This window comes from Salvelinus namaycush, chromosome 17 (genome assembly GCF_016432855.1).
Source record: "Salvelinus namaycush isolate Seneca chromosome 17, SaNama_1.0, whole genome shotgun sequence".
NCBI classification, from domain to species: Eukaryota; Metazoa; Chordata; class Actinopteri; order Salmoniformes; family Salmonidae; genus Salvelinus; species Salvelinus namaycush.
This window is the reverse complement of record NC_052323.1, coordinates 15,456,021-15,478,024: the sequence shown is the minus strand read 5'-3', so window position 1 is coordinate 15,478,024 and position 22,004 is coordinate 15,456,021. Positions and strand designations below refer to the sequence as shown.

The 22,004-nt window shown below is 46.0% G+C and overlaps 1 protein-coding gene across 3 annotated transcripts in view; it reads right to left on the bottom strand.

The window, feature by feature from the left end:
- Positions 1 to 22,004, bottom strand: part of LOC120062327 (disks large homolog 3-like) — a 129,498-nt gene that overhangs the window by 2,029 nt on the left and 105,465 nt on the right. Inside the window, exons 12-22 of one of the 3 annotated variants that reach the window (XM_039012210.1) lie at positions 20,900 to 20,923; positions 16,828 to 17,023; positions 16,080 to 16,182; positions 7,354 to 7,468; positions 4,793 to 4,969; positions 4,620 to 4,695; positions 3,570 to 3,666; positions 2,105 to 2,146; positions 1,742 to 1,792; positions 1,517 to 1,618; positions 1,235 to 1,407 (exon numbers count right to left, since the gene is read on the bottom strand). In XM_039012210.1, the coding sequence (XP_038868138.1) occupies positions 1,235 to 1,407; positions 1,517 to 1,618; positions 1,742 to 1,792; positions 2,105 to 2,146; positions 3,570 to 3,666; positions 4,620 to 4,695; positions 4,793 to 4,969; positions 7,354 to 7,468; positions 16,080 to 16,182; positions 16,828 to 17,023; positions 20,900 to 20,923 (1,156 nt within the window). Of the gene's footprint in view, positions 1 to 1,234; positions 1,408 to 1,516; positions 1,619 to 1,741; positions 1,793 to 2,104; positions 2,147 to 3,569; positions 3,670 to 4,619; positions 4,696 to 4,792; positions 4,970 to 7,353; positions 7,469 to 11,602; positions 11,822 to 15,083; positions 15,451 to 16,079; positions 16,183 to 16,827; positions 17,024 to 20,899; positions 20,924 to 22,004 lie in introns of those variants that run through there. The other 2 variants (XM_039012208.1, XM_039012209.1) reach the window with 2 other exon arrangements.

Sequence of the window (22,004 nt, the reverse complement as noted above, 5' to 3'; positions counted from 1 at the left end):
TAAAATGAAATTGATTAAGCATATGCATCCTACCTTTGAAGCATCTTTTTGAGTAGGCTATCACTTTTCTGTTTGTCCTGTGCCATCCAAATGTGTGCATAGCTAAGGTACCATGTTGTTAGCTAGCTAGCCAGGTAACATAACTAAACAAGGTTGTTAGTTATCTAACCAAAAATAGCCCGCGACATGGTTCCTTATGTAAAATGTGCACCAATTCGCAGTAGAAAAGGGAGAAGGTAGCTCCGTTAATATGGAGCATAACTTTTGACTGGTTTGGCCTAGAAATTCATGGTTTTCAGTGATATAATAGCCAAGCATTACTGTCACTGTGCTCTGTTTTTCCTCTATGGCTGCGTGACAGCAAAGCCTAGCAGACTGGCCTGCTTGTTCTAACGGGCGAATTTAAAGGTACGTATTCACTTTGCTCGCGCTGCGAGCTGCTCCAATAACTAGACAAATGTAACAGAAGCATCATCACTGTCTGCACACCCTCAGCACGCCATCACGGCTAAATAACATTTCAACCTAATGGAGATGCGCAGACAGAATGGACAGAGAGAAGCAGCTGAGGAGGCTAATGGCTCGGTAGGCTGCTCACAGAAGTCACCGGTGAGACTAGATGAAGCATTCTGATATAATCTCTCCTGGACCGACTAAATGCCAAACTTTCGCGTGAGGATTTTATTTCTGGGTAACCAATATTCATTCTGATGACATATCGGACATCACGCTCTGAACTTAGTTTGATATTCTATTTGTAGGACGCGGAGGGATGCATTCTGTGCTCAGTCAGTCATTCATTTATTTGAGAAACAAAATGTAAAAATGTAATGTAAATGTGAGTAATTTAGCAGACGCTCTTATCCAGAGCGACTTAAAAAGTCAGTGCATTCATCTTGAGATAGCTAGGTGGGACAACCACATATCAAAGGCAAGTACATTGTTCCTCAATAAAGTAGCTATCAGGGGAGACAGTAATGGGGAGGAGAAGTCACATTTATTTACTGATCACACAGGGAGAAGAAGACAAGATCTGTGAGTCTCTTTTATATCTCAATAGGTGCTGAGCACCTGCTGTCAGACTTATTTTATTTTGAATACGGATCTACATGATTCATGTGGATTACCTATTTTGAGATCAAACCAGCAAATATCGCAGAAAAGTGACGAGTTTGCATCCCTGTATGCTGTACATTTATGGTGTGTGTGTGTGTGTGTGTGCGTGCCTCCATACCCTCTCGGCCACTGCTCTGACAGACAAGATGCTGGTCCCATAGAGGTTCTCATTGAACTGGCCTGCCTCAATGAACTTATTATCCTGAATGTCCTTCTCCATCTGCTCCCGCGAGCCCACAAAGTGGTAGTCCTGGCCGTCCATCTCGTTCTCCCGCTGCGGACGTGTCGTGTCTGCACAGAGAGAGACCAGTTCAAATGACGGTTAGAGCGGTCACTAAAACACAGCGTTTACATACACTGCTGTGACAATGTGATGCATGTTGCGGAGTGGTCTACTCACGAGGAACGCAGGAGCCAAACTTGTGCGAGAACTCTGAAATCAGGTCATCGTTAACTCGGTCTTTCATTGGGCCTAAGATGATCACAGGCCTCGTGTAATGAACTGCAAACGAGAGGAGGAAGCAGGTCAGAACTAATGTCTGCAAACACTGGAATAAAGATAAGCATTAATGGTCACCAACCCTCTTCTACACAGAGAACAAATATATACGTATATTATACTTACTCTCCTGTCGAATCACTGGCTCGTATGAGAGAATTGTGTCTTCCTGGCCCTCTGAATAGCAGAAAGGAAGAAAACAGTATGTCGTCTTTATTATAATCCCATGACAATGGATGACCAGATGTGGTTGATAGTAGTTTCAAGTAGTCTTTTCATGCAGTCACATTTTCCATAACAGCACATAAGAGAAGGTTTTCCAACTAAGTGCCTGATACCACCTCAGTGGAATGCCAGCTAACTACAGCACAGACTCAAATAAGTTCTGGATACGGGCGTAATGACGTGCAGCATGCTTTTCATTTAGGTGGATCATCTTAGAAACAAGGCATTAACATCTTTTTGTTGAAGAAAAACACAGTTGCTTACTTGAGCTGCTTTCACTGTCGCTGGTGTTTGACGTCAGGCATTCTGCAAGGAGAAGAACATGTTTAGGGTGGGGAAAGTTTAAACCGGTCAGTGGTTGTAGTAGCCACAATCATTTTGGCGAAAAAAAAAAAAGGTTCACCAGTCTCAGAACATCAAGAAGAAAAAAACGAATCCCCCCGTTGTCCCACTGCTTAACCCCAAAGAAAACAACAGCCTTGTTCAGAGTGACATCACTCTCTATAGGGGGAAGTGGTTGGAGGTGGCAGCAATAGGAAATGAAGTGTTTCCTTTCACAAAGTCCCAACTGACCCTGCAGTCCCTTGCCTATGTTTCCTACGGAGGGGCCTGAATCTGTAACGGCACATACAATGTCAGGACAAGCAAAAGAAAACAGTGGAGGTTAGCCTGTTAACAAGGATGCGTGGGCACTGGGCAGTCAGCTCGGCTGGCTAACAGGGAAAAACAGGATAGGAAAAGCAAACCCTGTACAGTAAGTGAAGGGAGGGAGATACTAGGTTCTTCCAAGTAATCACTCTGACAATGCCCTGCTAAACTTTCATAGTCAAATCCCTACAGGGGAGGAGGAAGTCAGACGAGGTCTAACGCTTGTACTCTTACCCTAGGGGGTGTGTGTGTGTATGTATGTATGTAAGCATGTAAGCAAGAGAAAGCGCATGTGTGTGTTGCAGCCATTGCCAGTCGGGTCTGCATTGAACAGGCATTTAGCTCGGCGCTCAGGGGACAGCAGCTGCAGTGTGCCAGTCCAACCACACACTTACTCAAACTCTTTGATCCATAAAAGTCATCGCTTAACCCTGGGAAGTCCTGAGTGTCCCGACAGGTGAGAGCAGAAACAGAGAGAGAAGAGGCAGACAGGAAGAAGAAGAAGAGGTTAGTGAGCGCTGGAACAGGCCGAGAGCAAGGGAGGTGTGCTGTGCTGCTCGTTGGGAGATGGGGGGGACCAACACAAGGCACTGTGCTCCCTAAACCCTACTCTATTCCCAGTGAAAACCAAATGCCCTTTTCAATTAGAAACAGTCAGTCCCATTAAGGATGGGATTTTGACCCGTTGGTCTTAATGCTTTTTAGTGCTGCCGTCCAGTTAATTCTAGCTCTGTGGGTCAGTGACTGTGTGGATGAGGATTGACTGGGCAGCAGTAAATAGTGGGGGTGTATCAAGGCCTCTAGAAGCAGTACACCGTTACTGTGTTAGTGCAGCCAGACACGCACATGCCCTGGCAGCCAGCAGAACACACCTGGAGTCTCCACCAGAGGACAGACAGACGGACACCAGAGAGAGGCCGACACCTGAACCCCAGGCCTGGGTCTGTGTGGGTCCTCTCTGGGTGATTAAATGAGAGGGGAAAGACAGCCACGGTCTGCTCCCAGAGGTGAGTGGAGAGATGAAGCGGAGAGGAAAAGCGCGAAAAGCAAAACCCTCTGTTATCACACGTTGGGTACTCACGTTCAGACTCCAACTCCTGCACAATATTCTCCTTGCTCTTGTAAAACGGGAACTTGTGTGAGAGGTTGAAGCTTTTTTTGCGCTTTATTTTGATTGACTGCTTGGAGATGTGCATGATGATGGGGGGGGGGGGGGGGGGGGGGTGTGATGGGGGGGGGGGGGTGAAACAAAAAACACAACAATGTTTTTGTTCAACGTGGACACCGAACACACATGCAAAATGAAATAAAACAGACAAAAATGTAACAATAAATTAAGGCAGATAACCAGGGTGAAATGAATGGAACACTTTTGCAAAGGGGAGATGCTACTTCCATTTTTATCCTAGAAACGGTATATAGAAGCTGAAATTGCTTTCTTATATCATTACAGGAGTGTGAATGACAGGGTTAAAATATTACATGAACATCATGTGATAACACTTAGCCAATCAATAATTGACCAACGAGAGCCTAGATTTGTGAACCAGCTGTTTCATACATTGCCTGATGTACACGGATTATATATCACATAAACAAAAAAAACACTAATGCACTTAGATAGGACAGTTCTTATTAAGCGTTATAAACTGGGTGGTTCGAGCCTTGAATGCTGATTGGCTGACAGCCATGGTCTATCAGACCATATACCACGGGCATGACAAAACATTTATTTTTACTGCCCTAATTACGTTGGTAACCAGTTTATAATAACAATAAGGCACCTCAGGGGTTTGTGGTATATGGTCAATATACCACGGCTAAGGGCTGTGTCCAGGCACTCCACGTTGCGTCGTGCTTAAGAACAGCCCTTAGCCGTGATATATTGGCTATATAGCACACCCTCCTCGGACCTTATTACATAATTATTAAGCATGAGCCGGTTTGGTAGCCTGTCTGCAATGTAATGTATTGTGAGTCTTTAGTTTCCTGCACTAGCTCCAGTGAGTAGCTTGGTCCCTGCTACCTGCTCCTGTTCCCACATTGCCTGCCTCAGGGAGGGGGAAGTGGGTCAGCTCCTTAGGTCCCCACTGCCAGGCAGGAGAACCAGAGAGCCACCCTCCACACTCACCCGGTTGGACTCGATCATGCCCGTCCTGGCGTGGAACTTGACTGTTTTTAACCTCGCTCGCTCTTTCTTCTCCACCCTGCATAGAAAAGACCCATTTCAAATCGTTTACTGAGGCCCTTTGAACGTCACAACAGCTGCACATTTTGGATAGTAAATGGGGGTGCTGAGGATACCTCTTCTTGCTTGGAATGACCCCGATCTGCTCGCTCTCCCCGTGGGGCGTGACCAGGCGTGCCTGCCACCACTCGTCATCGGAGGCGTTGATGACATGCAGGATGTCCCCATAGGAGAAGCTCAGGCCCTGGCTGGGCAGACAGCTGTCTCTGGTCCGGTCGTAGTCAAACAGAGCTCTACACACACACACACATACACACACACGAGACACACAGAGAGAGCGAGAAAGACACACAGAGAGAGCGAGAGACAGAGGGGTGTAAGAGTCAATCACTCAACATATTACTGCACCATACTAGTAACAGGTTATGAAGTTTAAAACCCACTGCTTCTCATGATGAAACTTGACAATGTTATTGCAAAACAGACACTGGCTTCTTTGTTGCCAGTTTCTATTGAAGACAGCTATGCTGCTGCGGGCTGTCTGTTCTCTGTCAGACAGGTCAACCACTGCTATTTTACAGGGAGGAATTCCTGCTCTACAGGTTTCACCAATCTGACCTGGATCTACAGGACACTACGTGGTCCAGTGTGCAGTTACTATTACCAGTGTGTTCTCCCTACTGGTTGCCTGGTCTGAAGGTCCAGTGTGCAGTTACTATTACCAGTGTGTTCTCCCTACTGGTTGCCTGGTCTGAAGGTCCAGTGTGTTCTCCCTACTGGTTGCCTGGTCTGAAGGTCCAGTGTGGAGTTACTATTACCAGTGTGTTCTCCCTACTGGTTGCCTGGTCTGAAGGTCCAGTGTGGAGTTACTATTACCAGTGTGTTCTCCCTACTGGTTGCCTGGTCTGAAGGTCCAGTGTGCAGTTACTATTACCAGTGTGTTCTCCCTACTGGTTGCCTGGTCTGAAGGTCCAGTGTGTTCTCCCTACTGGTTGCCTGGTCTGAAGGTCCATTGTGGAGTTACTATTACCAGTGTGTTCTCCCTACTGGTTGCCTGGTCTGAAGGTCCATTGTGGAGTTACTATTACCAGTGTGTTCTCCCTACTGGTTGCCTGTTCTGAAGGTCCGGTGTGTTCTCCCTACTGGTTGCCTTGTCTGAAGGTCCAGTGTGGAGTTACTATTACCAGTGTGTTCTCCCTACTGGTTGCCTGGTCTGAAGGTCCAATGTGTTCTCCCTACTGGTTGCCTGGTCTGAAGGTCCAGTGTGTTCTCCCTACTGGTTGCCTGGTCTGAAGTATTCAGACTGCCCTGCTACTAGCTACCTGCAGGTAATGGTATTGAGTCTTACTGCCAGGTTGCATGACTGCCTCCCCTCACACAGGCATTCAGACACACCCTGGGTGTGTGTGTGTGTGTGTGTGTGTGTGTGTGTGTGTGTGTGTGTGTGTGTGTGTGTGTGTGTGTGTGTGTGTGTGTGTGTGTGTGTGTTGTTGGAGTGTGTGTGAGCACTGGAGAGGCCTCCTTACATTCCAGAGGCTGCTGCAGTGGGCTAAAACAGACACAGCCTTTTCCTCCATAACTGTATGCTTAGTCACCCACACAGATGAAAGGAGAGGATGGTTCTCCCTGGCTGACAGGAGTCTTATAGAGCATTAGTCATCCTGGTTTACGCTGTCTACAGGTGGCCCAGTGAGCTACAGTCTTGCTGGGGGACAACACGAATGGTCAAATCACACAGCAGAAGAATCTTACTTTTTTCATTTACATTTTCCCCCCCTTTAGTACATTAAACCGATTACACTAAGTATTTTGATCTGGCTTGTGTTCATAGTAAGATGCTTCTTTCTCTGTCAAGAATCTCCATCAAATAGGATCTGAAAGTGTTCATTATTGCAGCCTACATATTGGGCTCACATGAAGCTGCTAAACAGCACTTAACTTGAAATATGGTTCCAGTACTTAGGACATGAGTGTTACATCATAGATGAATCCTTTTCACCATGACCCACCCAGAGCCCTTCCTGTCCTGAATCAGGCAGCTGCACTCATTATAGCAGAGAGAGCGAGAGACCTGCCTGCCACCTGTTGCTCTTCCTGACTGACTGGCTGGTTGGCTTACTGGCTGGGGTTCCATACAGTTTGGCTTCATGCCCACAGCGTGATAACATTATGATACCAGCAGAACTTTTGCCAGTCATAGGATGTGCTATTTGTAAAATAGTTAATGTGTGGCATCCAACAGAAAAGCTTTCTCATCAAATTAATCAGATATTTGGCATCTGATAGTCTAATGATGACCTACTTTGTGATTATGAAAAATCTTTGTATTTGTGAGTGATGAGCTAAATGTGATGAGTTTGGGAGCTGTGTGTACTGTTTGTGTGTGTTCTGGTACCTGACGTAGACGGGGCGTTTCTCGCTGGTGCGCAGGGAGGTTTGTGTGTGTGTTCTGATACCTGATGGAACGTTTATCGCTGGTGCGCAGGGAGGTTTGTGTTCTGATACCTGACATAGAGGGAGCGTTTCTCGCTGGTGCGCGGGGAGGTTTGTGTGTGTGTTCTGATACCTGATGGAGCGTTTCTCGCTGGTGCGCAGGGAGGTTTGTGTGTGTGTTCTGATACCTGATGGAGCGTTTCTCGCTGGTGCGCAGGGAGGTTTGTGTGTGTTTTTCTGATACCTGACATAGAGGGAGCGTTTCTCGCTGGTGCGCAGGGAGCCCGACCCAGAGCTCATGCTGCTGTTCATCATCTGTTCCCTCAGGTCGTGGATCTTGGACTCAAACCGGCTGTACTCTGCAGGGACACACAAATGGTGTCAAGTCAGAATGTCACACACAGTTTCTCCCCCTTTAAATCTCACACACAATCGGATGTACGGTTGATGCACTTGCAGGGACAGAAAAACTGTGTCCATATCCGCAATGACACACATTAGGTTTGCAAAGGTAGGGTAAAATACTGGTAACTTTCAATGTTTACCAGTAAACGACCAGAAATGTTATAACATTGATTTGTCTATTTTCTCTTGAACCATATGGTCTATCCACTAGAAACTCATGAATACAGATATAAAAGTGAATACTTCATATGAATATTTAAGTTATTCAAATATAAGTTACCGAACACCCTAACACTTCCGTGTTTCTCCCCATTTCATTCTCACATACAGCGCCTAAAAATATCATTGCACCACTTTCCAGCTCGAAGTGTGACAACACTCATAGCCTGCAATAATGTCAAATCAAATTTTATTGGTCACATACACATGGTTAGCAGATGTTAATTTGAGTGTAGCGAAATGCTTGTGCTTATGCGACTACCTTATATACAATGTAAGGGGATGGAATAAGAAAATGTACATATGAAAATATGGATTTGCGATGGCTGTGCGGCATAGGCAAAATACAATAGATGGTATAAAATACAGTATAGACACACACGAGATGAGTAATGTAGGATATGTAAACATTATTAAAGTAGGATCATTTAAAGTGACTAGCGATACCTTTATTAAATCCATTTATTAAAGTGGCCAGTGATTTGAGTCTGTATGTTGGCAGCAGCCTCTCCATGTTTGTGATGGCTGTTTAACTGTCTGATGGCCTTGAGATAGAAGCTGTTTTTCAGTCTCTCGATCCCAGCTTTGATGCACCTGTACTGACCTCGCCTTCTGGATGATAGCGGGGTGAACAGGCAGTGGCTCGGGTGGTTGATGTCCTTGATTATCTTTTTGGCCTTCCTGTGACATCGGGTGCTGTAGGTGTCATGGAGGGCAGGTAGTTTGCCCCCGGTGATGCGGGCTCTCTCTGGAGAGCCTTGCGGTTGAGGGCGGTGCAGTTGCCGTACCGGGCTGTGATACAGCCCGACAGGATGCTCTCGATTGTGCATCTGTAAAAGTTTGAGGGTTTTAGGTGACAAGCCAAATTTCTTCAGCCTCCTGAGGTTGAAGAGGCGCTCTTGCGCCGTCTTCACCACGCTGTCTGTGTGGGTGGACCATTTCAGTTTGTCCGTGATGTGTACACCGAGGAACTTACCAGTTTCCACCTTCTCCACTGCTGTCCCGTTGTTGTGGATGGGGGGGGGTGCTCCCTATGCTGTTACATGAAATCCGCGATCATCTCCTTTGTTTTGTTGACGTTGAGTGAGGTTGTTTTTATGACACCACACTCCGAGGGCCCTCACCTCCACCCTGTAGGCTGTCTTGTCGTTGGTAATCAAGCCTACCACTGTAGTGTTGTTTGCAAACTTGATGATTGAGTTGGAGGCATGCATGGCCACGTAGTCATGGGTAAACAGGGAGTACAGGAGAGGGCTGAGAACGCACCCTTGTGGGGACCCAGTGTTGAGGATCAGCGGAGTGGAGATGTTTCCTATCTTCACCACCTGGGGGCGGAGAGTCAGAAGGTCCAGGACCCAGTTGCACAGGGTGGGGTCGAGACCCAGGGTCTCAAGCTTAATGATGAGTTGAGGGTACGATGGTGTTGAATGCTGAGCTGTAGTCAATGAACAGCATTCTTACAGAAGTATTCCTCTAGTCCAGATGGTTTAGGGCACTGTGATGGCAATTGCATCGTCTGTGGACCTATTGGGGCAGTAAGCAAATTGGAGTGGGTCTAGGGTATCAGGTAGGGTGGAGGTTATATGATCCTTGACTTGCCTCTCAAAGCACTTGATGATGACAGAAGTGAGTGCTACGGGGCGATAGTCATTTAGTTCAGTTACCTTCGCTTTCTTGGGAACAGGAACAATGGTGGCCATCTTGAAGCATGTGGGGACAGCAGACTGGGATAGGGATTGATTGAATATATCCGTAAACACACCAGCCAACTGGTCTGCGCATGCTCTGAGGACGCGGCTAGGGATGCCGTCTGGGCCGGCAGCCTTGCGAGGGTTAACACGTTTAAATGTTTTACTCACATCGGCCACGGAGGAGAGCCCACAGTCTTTGGTAACGGGCCGTGTCGGTGGCACTGTATGGCCTCAAAGCGCGCAAAGTTGTTTAATTTGTCTGGGAGCAAGATGTCGATGTCCACGACAGGGCTGGTTTTCTTTTTGTAATCCGTGATTGTCTGTAGACCCTGCCACATACGTCTCGTGGTTGAGCCGGTGAATTGTGACTCTACTTTGTCGCTATACTGACGCTTTGCTTGTTTAATTGCCTTGCGGAGGGAATAACTACACTGTTTTGTATTCTGTTATGTTTAAATCGTCACAGAGCGTACAACGTCTCCAATGCACTTACTAATAAACTCACTCACCGAGTCAGCGTATACGTCGATGTTATTGTCTCAGGCTACCTGGAACATATCCCAGTCCACGTGATCAAAGCAATCTTGAAGCGTGGAATCCGATTGGTCAGACCAGGGTTGGATAGACCTAAGTACGGGCACTTACTGTTTTAGATTCTGGCTACAGGAGGGGAGCAACAAGATGGAGTAATGGTCAGATTTGCGGCTTATACGGCTGTGACTATAATCAAAAATAATTATCTTGGGAGATAATGCAGTCGGCATTATATTGTAAGGAATTCTAGGTCAGGTGAACAAAAGGACTTGAGTTCCTGTATGTTGTTATGATTCCACCACGAGTCGTTAATCATGAGGCATACACCCCCGTCCTTCTTCTTACCAGAGAGATGTTTGTTTCTGTTGGTGCAATGCGTGAAGAAACCGGGTGGCTGAACCGACTCTGACAACATATCCTGAGTGAGCCATGTTTCCGTGAAACAGAGAATATTATAATCTCTGATGTCTCTCTGGAAGGCAACCTGTGCCCAAATTTTGTCCACCTTGTTGTCTGGAAACTGGACATTGGCAAGTAATATGCTCGGAAGCGGTGGATGGTATGCTCGCCTTATAAGTCTGACCAGGAGGCCGCTCCGTCTGCCTCTCCTGCGGCGACAACGTTGTTTTGGATCGGCCTCTGGGATTAGATCCAATGTCCAGGGGGAGGTCTGAACAAAAGATCTGCTTCGGGAAAGTCGTATTCCTGGTCGTAATGTTGGTAAGTTGACGTCGCTCTTATATCCAATAGTATGTAATAACACTTAAGATTTTCTGGGCTAACAATGTAAGAAATACATTAAAAAACGAATTACTGCATAGTTTCCTAAGGACTTGAAGCGAGGCGACGATCTTGCTTTATGAAGTCGACTACTAGCGTCTCCTGGCCATTGAATGTGTGGCTCAGCACTCGGGTGAGCAGTGTGAGAGTGGTGGTTCAGTAGCGGCTCTTTTCAGCCTGATTCATTACCTCAGGACCAGATGGAGCTTCATCATGTCTCTGCCTCACACATCCACTAATATCTCCTGTCAGGTCATTGATTATGCAAATTAATTAAGTACGTTCAACATGGAACTCAAACATGATTTTTTCCAAAGGAAGCTAGCCACCAACACGTTTGAAAGCCAGTCCAACCCGTTTGAATGGATGACCATTTGTCATGGTGTATAAATCCACTGCTTCCTGATATATGAATCCACCTAAGCCTCCTCATTAAACATGCACTCATCAAGATCAAAATCAACAGACGCTGATTGAAAAACAAGTACTTGTGATGAGAACCATGTAAACGTCAGAACCACAATGGTGTTAGTGGAGTGCCGCAACCAACGTTTGTATCTGGAGTCCCCACCACATGAGATAAGGCAAGATAAAGCAAATATACGTGGAAGCAAAACATTGATTCCAACAATATTGTGTCAGAGGTTCCACATTGACAGTAACATACTGGACAAGATGCCATTCATTCCATTGAGTGATAACCGACCACATACCATTGCCTCTGAAGTTACCACTATCGACAAACTAAGGGACATTCAGTACGTATCAACTTCAAAAGGTTATACTTTTAGAACAGAGTTGCTTTAACACAAAATATTGTTGTGCAATGAGTCTGACTCCCATCCCTGTAAGGGTTTCACTCACCTTAGAAATCAGTCGGCTGGATGGAAACACTTTCCAATATGAGAATGATCAGAAATCAATGTTCTAAAGGTAGCCTAACCTCAGAAACAACCTTTCCTCTAATGATGATTTAGGCTACTCCAGTTTATCCGTAAATAAACCATATCAGATGTGAAAAAAAGGTCATTCTCTCTGGCAGTAGGTCCCCAGCCTCAACTCTACCCCCCCAGCCGAAACCCGAAGTAGAGAGGATTCAAAGCAAACAGAAACCACTCCCGAGGCATGATGTTTAGTCTCCGCCCTGCTCCCTCTCTCTGGCTGCGGCTTAACGATACAGGAGGATGGCACAGCAAGGTGAGGTAACCCGACACCACCTGCCTGTAACTAGGGGCAACGCCCAGGCACTATCAGGAGCCACAGAGCAGCCTATGCGGAAGCAGCCAGGCAGACTAGTCCACTTGGCTCTCAGACAAGGGAGGGGAGAAAAAGGAAAACTGCCGGAAGCAAGGATATAAGAGGGCGGGAGGGACAAGAAAAAAGACTGAAGGAGAGACCCAGACATTAGTGTCCTATTTCCAAGAATATCAACACACCACATCGTTAGTCAACGCTCCCCAGAGCAATGGAGAAGAGAGTGTAGTGGGTGGGGGTGGTGGGGCCCTCACTCCTAAAGGTCTGTAAGCAGCGCTATATCCATTGTCAGTCATCCCTTCAGTCCTAACCACCAGAGAGAGACTGAGGGGCAGGACCACCCTGCAGCCCCCCTCCAGCTGCCAGGCTCCACAGGGAACACATGTAACAACAGAGAAAACAGCTGTAGTCTGCAGTCAGCTTGGCTTTCAGAGGGGATTGAAGCACCGCAACCTGATATGGAGCTGAGTCCATAACCAAGTCCCAAACACCATAACCAACAAGTCAAAACAACAACAGTCTTCAAATCTACACCACCAAAAAGCACAAACTCTTATTGGAATAAGTACGATAGGAGAGTACATTTTGGAATGATCCCTAAGGAATAAGTACAGGGAGACAAGAACAGAAACTGGGTCATTTCTGCATCTCGCCATATCCTACTGCTTGTCCTTATTAGCTGTACTGTCTTTTATTTTTTTGTCGGGGGCTGCCTGCTCCACTCTTGATCCTGTCATGAAACAGCCCGGGCATGTGTTTGTAATATAAGTTTACAGTGCTATGTTGCCATGTTCTCTGGGTTAGTCTAGGTTGGGACTACTTTCCCAGTGCTATAACATGAACATGTAAACCTGGACTACCCTCATTCGTGAAATGAGTTGCTGGGGTTGACATTTAGCCTAGTCTTGTCGCTGTGAAACCCCTCGCCGGGGCAGGGATAAGGTCTACTGTAATTCTACCCCAGTGACAGAGAGGGAGGGGGGGCATGAGAGTACACTATGCACCTCTCCATTCCACTCAATGTTACAATTGAGAGTTAGAGTGACATTTGGTGGCAGTCCAGTAAGTATGAAAGGGTGCAGTCTCTACTCTCTGCTGTGAGTTCAGCTCATGTATTCTTCAGTGCTGGCCTTCCATCAGAGGTCTGTGGAGTGGACGGCCGGGCTCCTGCCCCTGAGAGAGAGGAGTCCAGGCAGTGAGCCCAGCATGAAGCAGCATTTACACTCCACTTACTCCTGACTGACTGACTGTCCTCTACAACGGTCCGGGTCCCTCCTCTGAATAGACCCAGGCTAAGGACATGTCATGTCTGAGCTCAGGACGCCAGCTGAGTTATTGGCCACAGATCTTAGTGCACTCTTGACTCATCCATCTAGGTCTGGTTAAATATTGCCAGCGCTAGACTTTAACAGATACTGATCAGATTGTCCTGAAGGATACAACAGTAGACAGGCACGATACTACAAAAGGCACTGTTGTATTGACTTGAGGCATTTTATAAAACAAGAGTTCACTCTGGCAAATACAACATTATTTCAAGATATTGTTTGACCCCTGTAGATCAAACATTTAACAGACTGGCAACATATACTATGGTAGATGGGGCATCATTAATTATCTACTGTAAAAAGACACCCTTTGCTGTTCTTGGAGGCACATCAGCCTAGTGGGCCTGGGCCACTAGCCCAACTGGTTCCAGAGCCAGAATCCAACTCTGATTCAATGAGCTTTTCTGGCCTCCATTACCTGACCTTTCTTCCCACAGAAATGCCAGACCCATGGAGAGTAATTAAACCCTCCTTGATCCAGGTTGATGTTTTGTGTGTTATTGGAGGTATCCGGAATATGGGAGAGAACAAGCTACAACTTAGACTCCTACATTCCTGTCATAGTCCAAGCTGAGAGGAGAGCTGAGACCTAAAGCTCATATCCTTTCAATTGTTGTTACAGCGTGTGCATGCATACCAGATTCTACTTCTAAAGAATGTCATATTTACCTATGATCTGCCCTTTATGCTTTTGTTATTAGGCTGTGTTTGTCTTTGTTACCTGCATATGAGAATTGTTCTATGACATTGTATAAACTGCCTTTATTTTGCTGGACCCCAGGAAGAGTAGCTGCTGCTTTGGCAAATGGTCAAGCCTCACCCTGACATATCAATCAGGTGGTTGAAAAGGTGTTTCCTGATGAGGTCACTTCCTGAAATGACAGGACCTGCTCCATTCTGGTCAGGGCTATAAGGATGCAGCTAATGTCAAAGTGAGATCAAAAGTTGCATGTTACAGTCGCGGCCGGATAATTTTTGCGTTTTAATTAACGCTAAACTAATTATCCTTACCGGCTACGAGAAGCACTTCTGACATTAGCTGCACCCCATCTACTCAAAACCCTCCACTCTGACCACACCTCTGTGTCCACCTGTTTGTTATCTAATGAGGCATTTCTTATCGCTAAATCAATAAGAACACTGACAAGAGTAACGTTAGCTGGCTAACAATCTAGTTGAGAGTAATTTACTAAGTCGTTCACTATGATGCAACATTTATAACTAACGTGACCTAGCTACTAAACCTTTAGATAACCTCTGACATTATATTAAAGGTTGAATGCTAACGTTAACACGCTAACTTTAGCTAGCTAGATAACGTCCTCAAATCATTTGACTAACTAACGTTACCGTAGCTAGCTAATTTACCTAACTGTATTTGGTGGAAACTGGCGAGCTATGGGCACATAACTAACTACTATAGCTAGTTAGCTACAAATACAATCTAGTTTATAGATAATTCCAAACGGATCCTAGCATTTGGTTAAACTAAGAGTTTACCAAACGGCGCAAACAGGAGCTAATCCACCGCGCAGGTTTAACGTTAGCTTGGTGGCAAGATAATACTTTGTTTGCCCCGTAACTTGGTTGTGCAACAACAGAAACCCCTATAATGGCAAGTTACTGTCGTTAACCGACCCCAAAAGCTTGAGTGACTACACAAATGTTACAGTAAATGTTCCTGATTCCACTGTATTCTCTCCACCCTCTTTCCTGTAAATGGGAGCGCGCGGGACAACAATTGCTCCTGTTTATTTCCTCACCTCTGTTCAGTGCAATGCTGTGTTACTTCGCAGCCCGTGGTATCTGATCCTAACATCCAGCCGACTGTGAATTCATGCCCATCCCCCATGCACATTTGTGTGTAGCTGAAGAAGTTCAAAAGTTCCTCCACCTTTCCTTTCTTCTCCCTAGTATATCCTCGCGCACGCTCTGTAATTATGTTCGCGCCCCTCTGCCTGCCCTCACTCCAGTTTGTTTTGTTTCCGTTTTCCTTCCCTAGTACAGTGACCGCCGAGACGGAAACACTGTACACGGAGGATTGGACTCGAAACCGTGGAAAGAAGGACAACAGCCAGTCCTTCGGTTGCCCGCCTTGCAGTTGGCTCTACACTTCAGCCTGGCTGTACAGCGAATGTATTAATGTAAGCGGAGCCCCTGAACATGAATCCCGGCACAGTCAGCCAATCACAAGACGCTCTGTAGCCTACTGTCCTCATTTGCGAACCAGACTCTCTTCAAGATAACTAAGACAGACCAGGTAAGGGCTTGCATGTACCCAGATGAAGACAGCTTGGCTGTCCAAACGTTGGTTCTAAAATTATTTCATCTGAGCTCTCTCCTTTTCTTTTTCAAGGGGTGCATGTAGCCTAGCCTACACCACTGCAGTAGTTTAAACATTTGGGACATTAACATGTCACATGGTTCTGAAAGATTGGTTTAGCTTTATTGTAAATATTTACATTAGTAGGTCAACACTTCAAAGTAAGAAATACAAATACTGTAGAGGCTGGTTTGCTTATCTAGATCACCTGTATGCCCCTCATCTAGTGCAGTCCTCTGTAAGACTGAGATGATTATTCAGCACATCTGTTCCACAACATAAAGATCAAGATAAAGAATGAGCTGTTTGTGCGGTTGCTCAGCAGCCCCCTTACTGCACATAAACAGACCTTTAGTTGCTTTGGATGACAGCAACTAAAATGTAAAGTATGTGGTGTAGGTAGGTTTGGGTTGAGAGAGAGCAGAGAAACTCCTACCTTCTGGTCGGTACTGGGCGATGATGGTGACCGTCTGGCCGGCCCTCTTCAGCGCTGCAGCTGCCTGCTCGTGGGTGGCGTTCCGCAGGTTCACCCCATTCACCTGAGACACATAGCAGAGGGCAGAACCTCAACCATGGAGCCTTATTGACAGGTCAATGGAACAACCAGCACAGAGCTATTGAGCCAACAAAGGAATAAGACTACCTGGCTCTGACATAAGGATGTGTAGGAGAGCCTCATCCTGTTTATCCTCTCCTGGATCACCAGCTGGATGATTAGTTTTCAATCAGTGGAGGTATGACCTTGGCATGATGAACAGTTTTGTGACTAGAGAAAATGGCTGATTCATAATCCCACGAGGACCATTGAGCAGATGTGCCCTCTAGAAAGGTACTTATTTGTCATCATGGGGGGCCTTGCATTAGCTATAAGAGATTATTGGTTTAAATGAGAGCTGTGACCTTGACTGGAAGATGGTCCAATGGTCTCTTTGGTTTACTTTGATTCCATGCTGCCCAACTTATTATATTTATCCTGTTACCACTTTGGGTCTACTCCTCTCTCCATTGTTATTGTCTGTTGGTAAAGGCACGTCTTCGATGGTAAATCTTTAGTGCTAAAACACCTTAAATGCACTAATACTGTATACGCTATGCAACTTGCTATACATTTTAAAGCAATGTGTAAACCCTGCCACAGGTTGGCTGGCTGGTTAGTTAGTTGCCAGGACCGGTAAGCCACTGACCGAGAGGATGCGGTCTCCCCTTCTGAGCTCTCCGCTCAGGTCTGCTGGTCCTCCAGCCAGGATGAAGGAGACAAAAATGCCCTCTCCATCCTCGCCGCCCACGATGTTGAAGCCCAGCCCCGTGGAGCCCTTGTGCAGCAGCACCTTCCGCGGCTCCCTGCCAAACAGAGCAACAGCGTCAGGGCGCGGGGCGGGACTGGGAGAACAGGAGAGAGGCAGAGACAGACAGAAAGAGGGAGAGAAGTGTTTAGTTTATTAATTCGACCGTAAAAAGAAGAAAAAAAGAACACAAAACTTGATGCACATCATGGAGGATAACACACAGTCTGGGACTTATTTACATTGTGGTCCTCTTGAGACAACATGGCTAGGCAAGATCGGACACGGTTGAACACAGTATGACAGCGAGATAATAAAACATAAAAACAAAGAAGAACATCTATCTCATCATTGCAGTTACATCGTAGGATACATTCATATGGGCACAAAACAGTTTTTTACTTTATTTTTAAAGCTGCCCAGAGAGGACGTTATTTTTATGGGCAGCGGCAACTCATTTCACTCGGAGGCTCCAATATACAAGAAAGTACCTTTCCCAGCATTACTCCTGAACCTGTATAAGCACACATTAGCAACACCTGATCTGGTGCTGTGATTGTGTGCATCCCTAACATGGGGAAAGTAGTCATTCAGATATCTGGGTGCAGAACCATAAAGCCTCCTGTAAACCAGACCCTGTCTAATCTGGGACACCCTAATTAAACCAAACCCAGTCTAATCTGGGACACCTTCATTAAACCAGACCCAGTCTAATCTGGGAAACCCTCATTAAACCAGACCCAGTCTAATCTGGGACACCGTGATTAATCCAGACCCAGTCTAATCTGGGACACCCTAGCCTGAACAGGCAGCCAGTTGATTCCTGAAAGCAGCCTCTGCCTATGTGAGTACATGGACTCACCTTAAATACTACCCTGATCAGTTTATTCTGGGCTATCTGGAGCTTCCCCTTCAGAAGCTTAGATAAGCCTCCAAACCAGGAAGTACTAGCAATGTCTAAATGGTATTGAATAAGGGCAGTGGCTAGCACTCTCATGGAGTCCTTATCAAGAAGCTTGGACATTTTAGCCAGAAACTTGGTCCTGGCATTAACCTTCCCTAGCACTTTAGTGGCCATGGTCACACTCCCCAAGCTTCCATTAAGGATGCATCCCAGGTAGCTAACAGAGGTTTTAGTGGTAGTAGGTTTTAGTAGTGGAAAGTGAGGGAGAGAATGAGAAGAGAGAAAGAGGGGGAGGAGTGAGAAAGAGGGAAGGAAGAGAGAAAGATAGAGGGGGAGACGGAGGTAGTTTAGGAAACAACCCACACCAACATCTGTTTATACATGGCGCCAACTTGTATTCTGGAAAAGGTGACACATACATCTCTTATTTTGAAGTAAATATACAATCCTTCGACTATGCTGCTGCAGAGCATGAAGAGAAGCGCTTTCTATGCATGTTTCAAAGTAAATACTTTCATATACCTTTGCAGGAAAGAAAAAATCCCAGCATATAAATGAGTAATAAACATCATTCCACAAACGGAACCAAAAAATGTGAAAAAGGAAATGAAATACTTAGACGGCACTCTCACGGGTTGAACTACACTGGCAATAGGCATGTAAGAAGAACATGTGGTGATTATGATCAGACTTCACCTCGAACAATGCTTTGAGTTTCAAGGGACAACTGGGCCCACCAAGACATGCTGTCTTTCATGAACAATTTGCCCCCTCGGGCACTGTTCCGTCTCACGCTCATGTGCTCACACACACACAATGAGCAGCCCCACGCTTGACTGCTCCTGCTGCAGCTCTGTTTTAGCTTTAGCCGCTGTGAGTCATCATCAGGCAGGCTGAATTCCAGACTGTGTCGTACTGAGGATCTTGAAGAGGCCAAACCACTGCTAGGGACCATCAAAAACCTTCTGAGAACATGCCTCAGATATAAGGCAAAGACACACTTTGCAGAGGCTCTGGAAGCTTACACAGACACACACACAGTCACCCCTCTCAGCAGAGCCCTCCGCATGGTTCCCATTAGTGGTCTTCACTCCCAGTACTCAGCCTGCGGTCCACAAGAACAATTCCTACTCAATCCCTAATGGCTTTGCTCTAAGTTGCTGAAGAGACTCTTTTTACATCAATGGAGGCCAAGACTGCATGCATACAGTATATACTTTCCTAGCATTAGTCTTAGGGCCTGACTGAAAACAACCCTGATTGTTCCAGTAAAACATGTGAAGAGGCATGGTGGTAAGTTTTAAATGGTTTCACAAAGGTTGATTAACATTAATAAAAGGTACTTAGACTGAAGAGAAATTATTGAATGGTACTTACATAAATACCTCACATTGATCTAAAACCCATATCAGCACATTCTGGATTGTTACAAGAGGGTTGGAACCAAAATTATTTTCTAATTGTTCCGTTCCGAACAGAAACCCTTATTTTTTATTTTCCATTCCAGTGTTCCAACCAGAAAATAAAGTTCTGAACTGGTTCGAACCTCCAAAAAAGTAATGGTTCCTTTGCATTCTTTTTTAACCTGTGAAATCTACATTTTTACAAAATAGCTCATTCATTTACTTGACCCATTAGTACAGATAGAGAAGCTTGCTATGGAACGTGTAAGCTACAGTAGTTGTTTGCATGTTTGATTGGTCAGATAAGTAAAGGTGCGAGATGTGACTGAAATTTCACTGATGGGGAGGAAGCGAGAGAGAGGGGTAGACATGGAGGGGGCTTAACTTGAAGCGCTGAACATAATGACGTGATTTGAAATGTGTTTAGGCTATTACTAGCATTGTAACTTCACCAAATTACAGAATTATATACTAGACATTAGGAATATTTTGGGGAACAAAAAAATAACATTATTAACCAGTTCTGTTCCAGAACACGAGAGATCACTTTCGTTTCCGTTTCCGTTTCTGTTCCTCCCCCAAAAATGCTGTTATTTTTCGGTTTTTAGTTCTGTTCCCTGAACCGGTTACAACCCCTGGTTACAATACCCTCCAAATATAATGCATTTCCTCTATTGAGAGTCCCTTCATTTAAGTTCATGCCCATGGCCTCAACCTAGAGCATACTGTATGACTAAAGCCTATTTGGCAGTGAAAGCCTGATGAACAATAGTAGCAGTGCAGTAGGTCTGGGTCTGAATAAGGCAGTCTTTTTCAAATGACTGCATTAGGTTTGTTCCCACATGGGAGGGTGAGTCAGAGATTCATTAAGCCCATACTGACCACACACACACACTCCTCTTTCGGTCATCCATCCACAACTTTGCTTAGCAGCGGCTCTTTTCTATATATCTTTCTAAAGGATGAATACCTTTTTGTAAAAACGACATAACACTTACATACACAATTGGGTAACAGACATGTGTATAACACATGATAAATTATCTTTAAAAGACCTCATAAAATAGCAGCAAGCAGCAAAACAAGAAGACCGTTGTACCCCCCCCCCCCCCCCCCCCCAAAAGCGGACCAGGAAGTATCTGATCATCCAGGGGAGCTCTATGTGCTCATTCTGAAAAGACCCTCCCATTCCAACTCAGACACCCGCATCACCATGGTTACCTGAGGTTCCTATGTTTGCTCCTGATTGACAGTCGCTTCCTCAGCCGCTCGGGGCGAGCTCTCACAAACGACATGGAGGAGGAGATGTTCACCGTGAACATGGCGGCTACTGACTGTGGCACATTATTACTCAAACCCCAGGCATTATTACTTTAACTCCAGGGAGAAGTTAGCTATCCCTCTAACACTGCTCTCTATCTCTCCCTTGCTGGTGAGAGGAGCTCTGGTTGAGTCTCGCTGTGTACCGACGGAATCGCAGGCTGTTGTGTGATGGGAAACAGCTCCACTTTGGCCTGTCAAACTCTACATCACATCATCAGCAACAGGACAAGACTTAACCCTCACCCGCCCACACAGAGCAGACCAGAGACATCTCTAAAGAACAGAACCACATCCTACAGGAAACATCCAGGGTAGGTTCCCCCGTGCCAAGCTTCCTCCTCACGTCGCCCAGGCTTCCCTTGAGTGGCTCAGAGGGCTGTGTGTCACAGCAAAAGGTGACGGGAGTGGGATGTTGTCGGGAGGACCTCATCGCTTATCTGACGGTGGTGTCCTGGGCCAGCCCACCCAGACGCAGCAACAGCACACCAGCATTCCTGTCCATCAGCCCAGCGCTCTTGAGATTAGGCAGACAGTCTCCCAGCAGCTCCCTGCTAATTTGTGATAGAATAAACAAGCTGAGGAAGTCATGAACTTAACTTACAAATCCCTGACATCACATCCTCAAGGAATTGATGACAGTCAGGACCCGGAAATAACATAGTTGTCTTTCAGTAAAACAGCAGGATACAACTGAGGAGAAAATGTGAATAACCAAAGTTATTTGAGTGTTGGTGCTCTCTAAGTAAAGGTGTGAGTTTGTTTTGTGTGCCAGCACACGTGTGTATGTAATCCTGATAACAGAAAAAAGGCTTAGGCAGTGAATTCCAAAGGTTATGAACACAGGGATCAAGCACTCCCTCCCTATCATATGACCTCCTCCCCCCTCGTCTTGTCATCCACGGCAGGAATGTAAACAGTTATGGTGCTGTAAAACCTTTACTCTCTATGCCTGTCTATGGGCCTCTCTCTCCCGTTCACCCCGTCTCTCTCTACTTCTCTTTCGTTGTCTCTCTCTCTTTGCCTCACTCACTCTCTATATATATCACTGCCCCAACCATCCTCTTCCCTCAATGTTTTGGCTGAGGCTGTGAGGCTGAGGCAGCTCAGTCCTAATGCTCTGAATGGAGATGTGGGGTTCAGCAGGTCGTGCCTCCCCAGTGCTGTGCTGCTCTGCTGCTCTGCTCTGGCAGTCTCCCTCTCCTCAGCCCAATAATTGGCTCTGCTTGGCTGATTAATAGTGGACACTGTGGACCACCATTTTCCATGAACACAGAGAGACCAAGTCTCAGTGGAAAACATTAGCTCCCTCTCTTTCTCTCTGGCAGGATCACAAGCCCGTTGCGTGCAGGGCTGGCGTAAACAGATGTAAGAAAGACTGCTCTCTCGTCCCTCTTTTAGTTCTCCCCTTCACATTCTCCAGTGGATTGTACCACTACTTCCTCCCACTC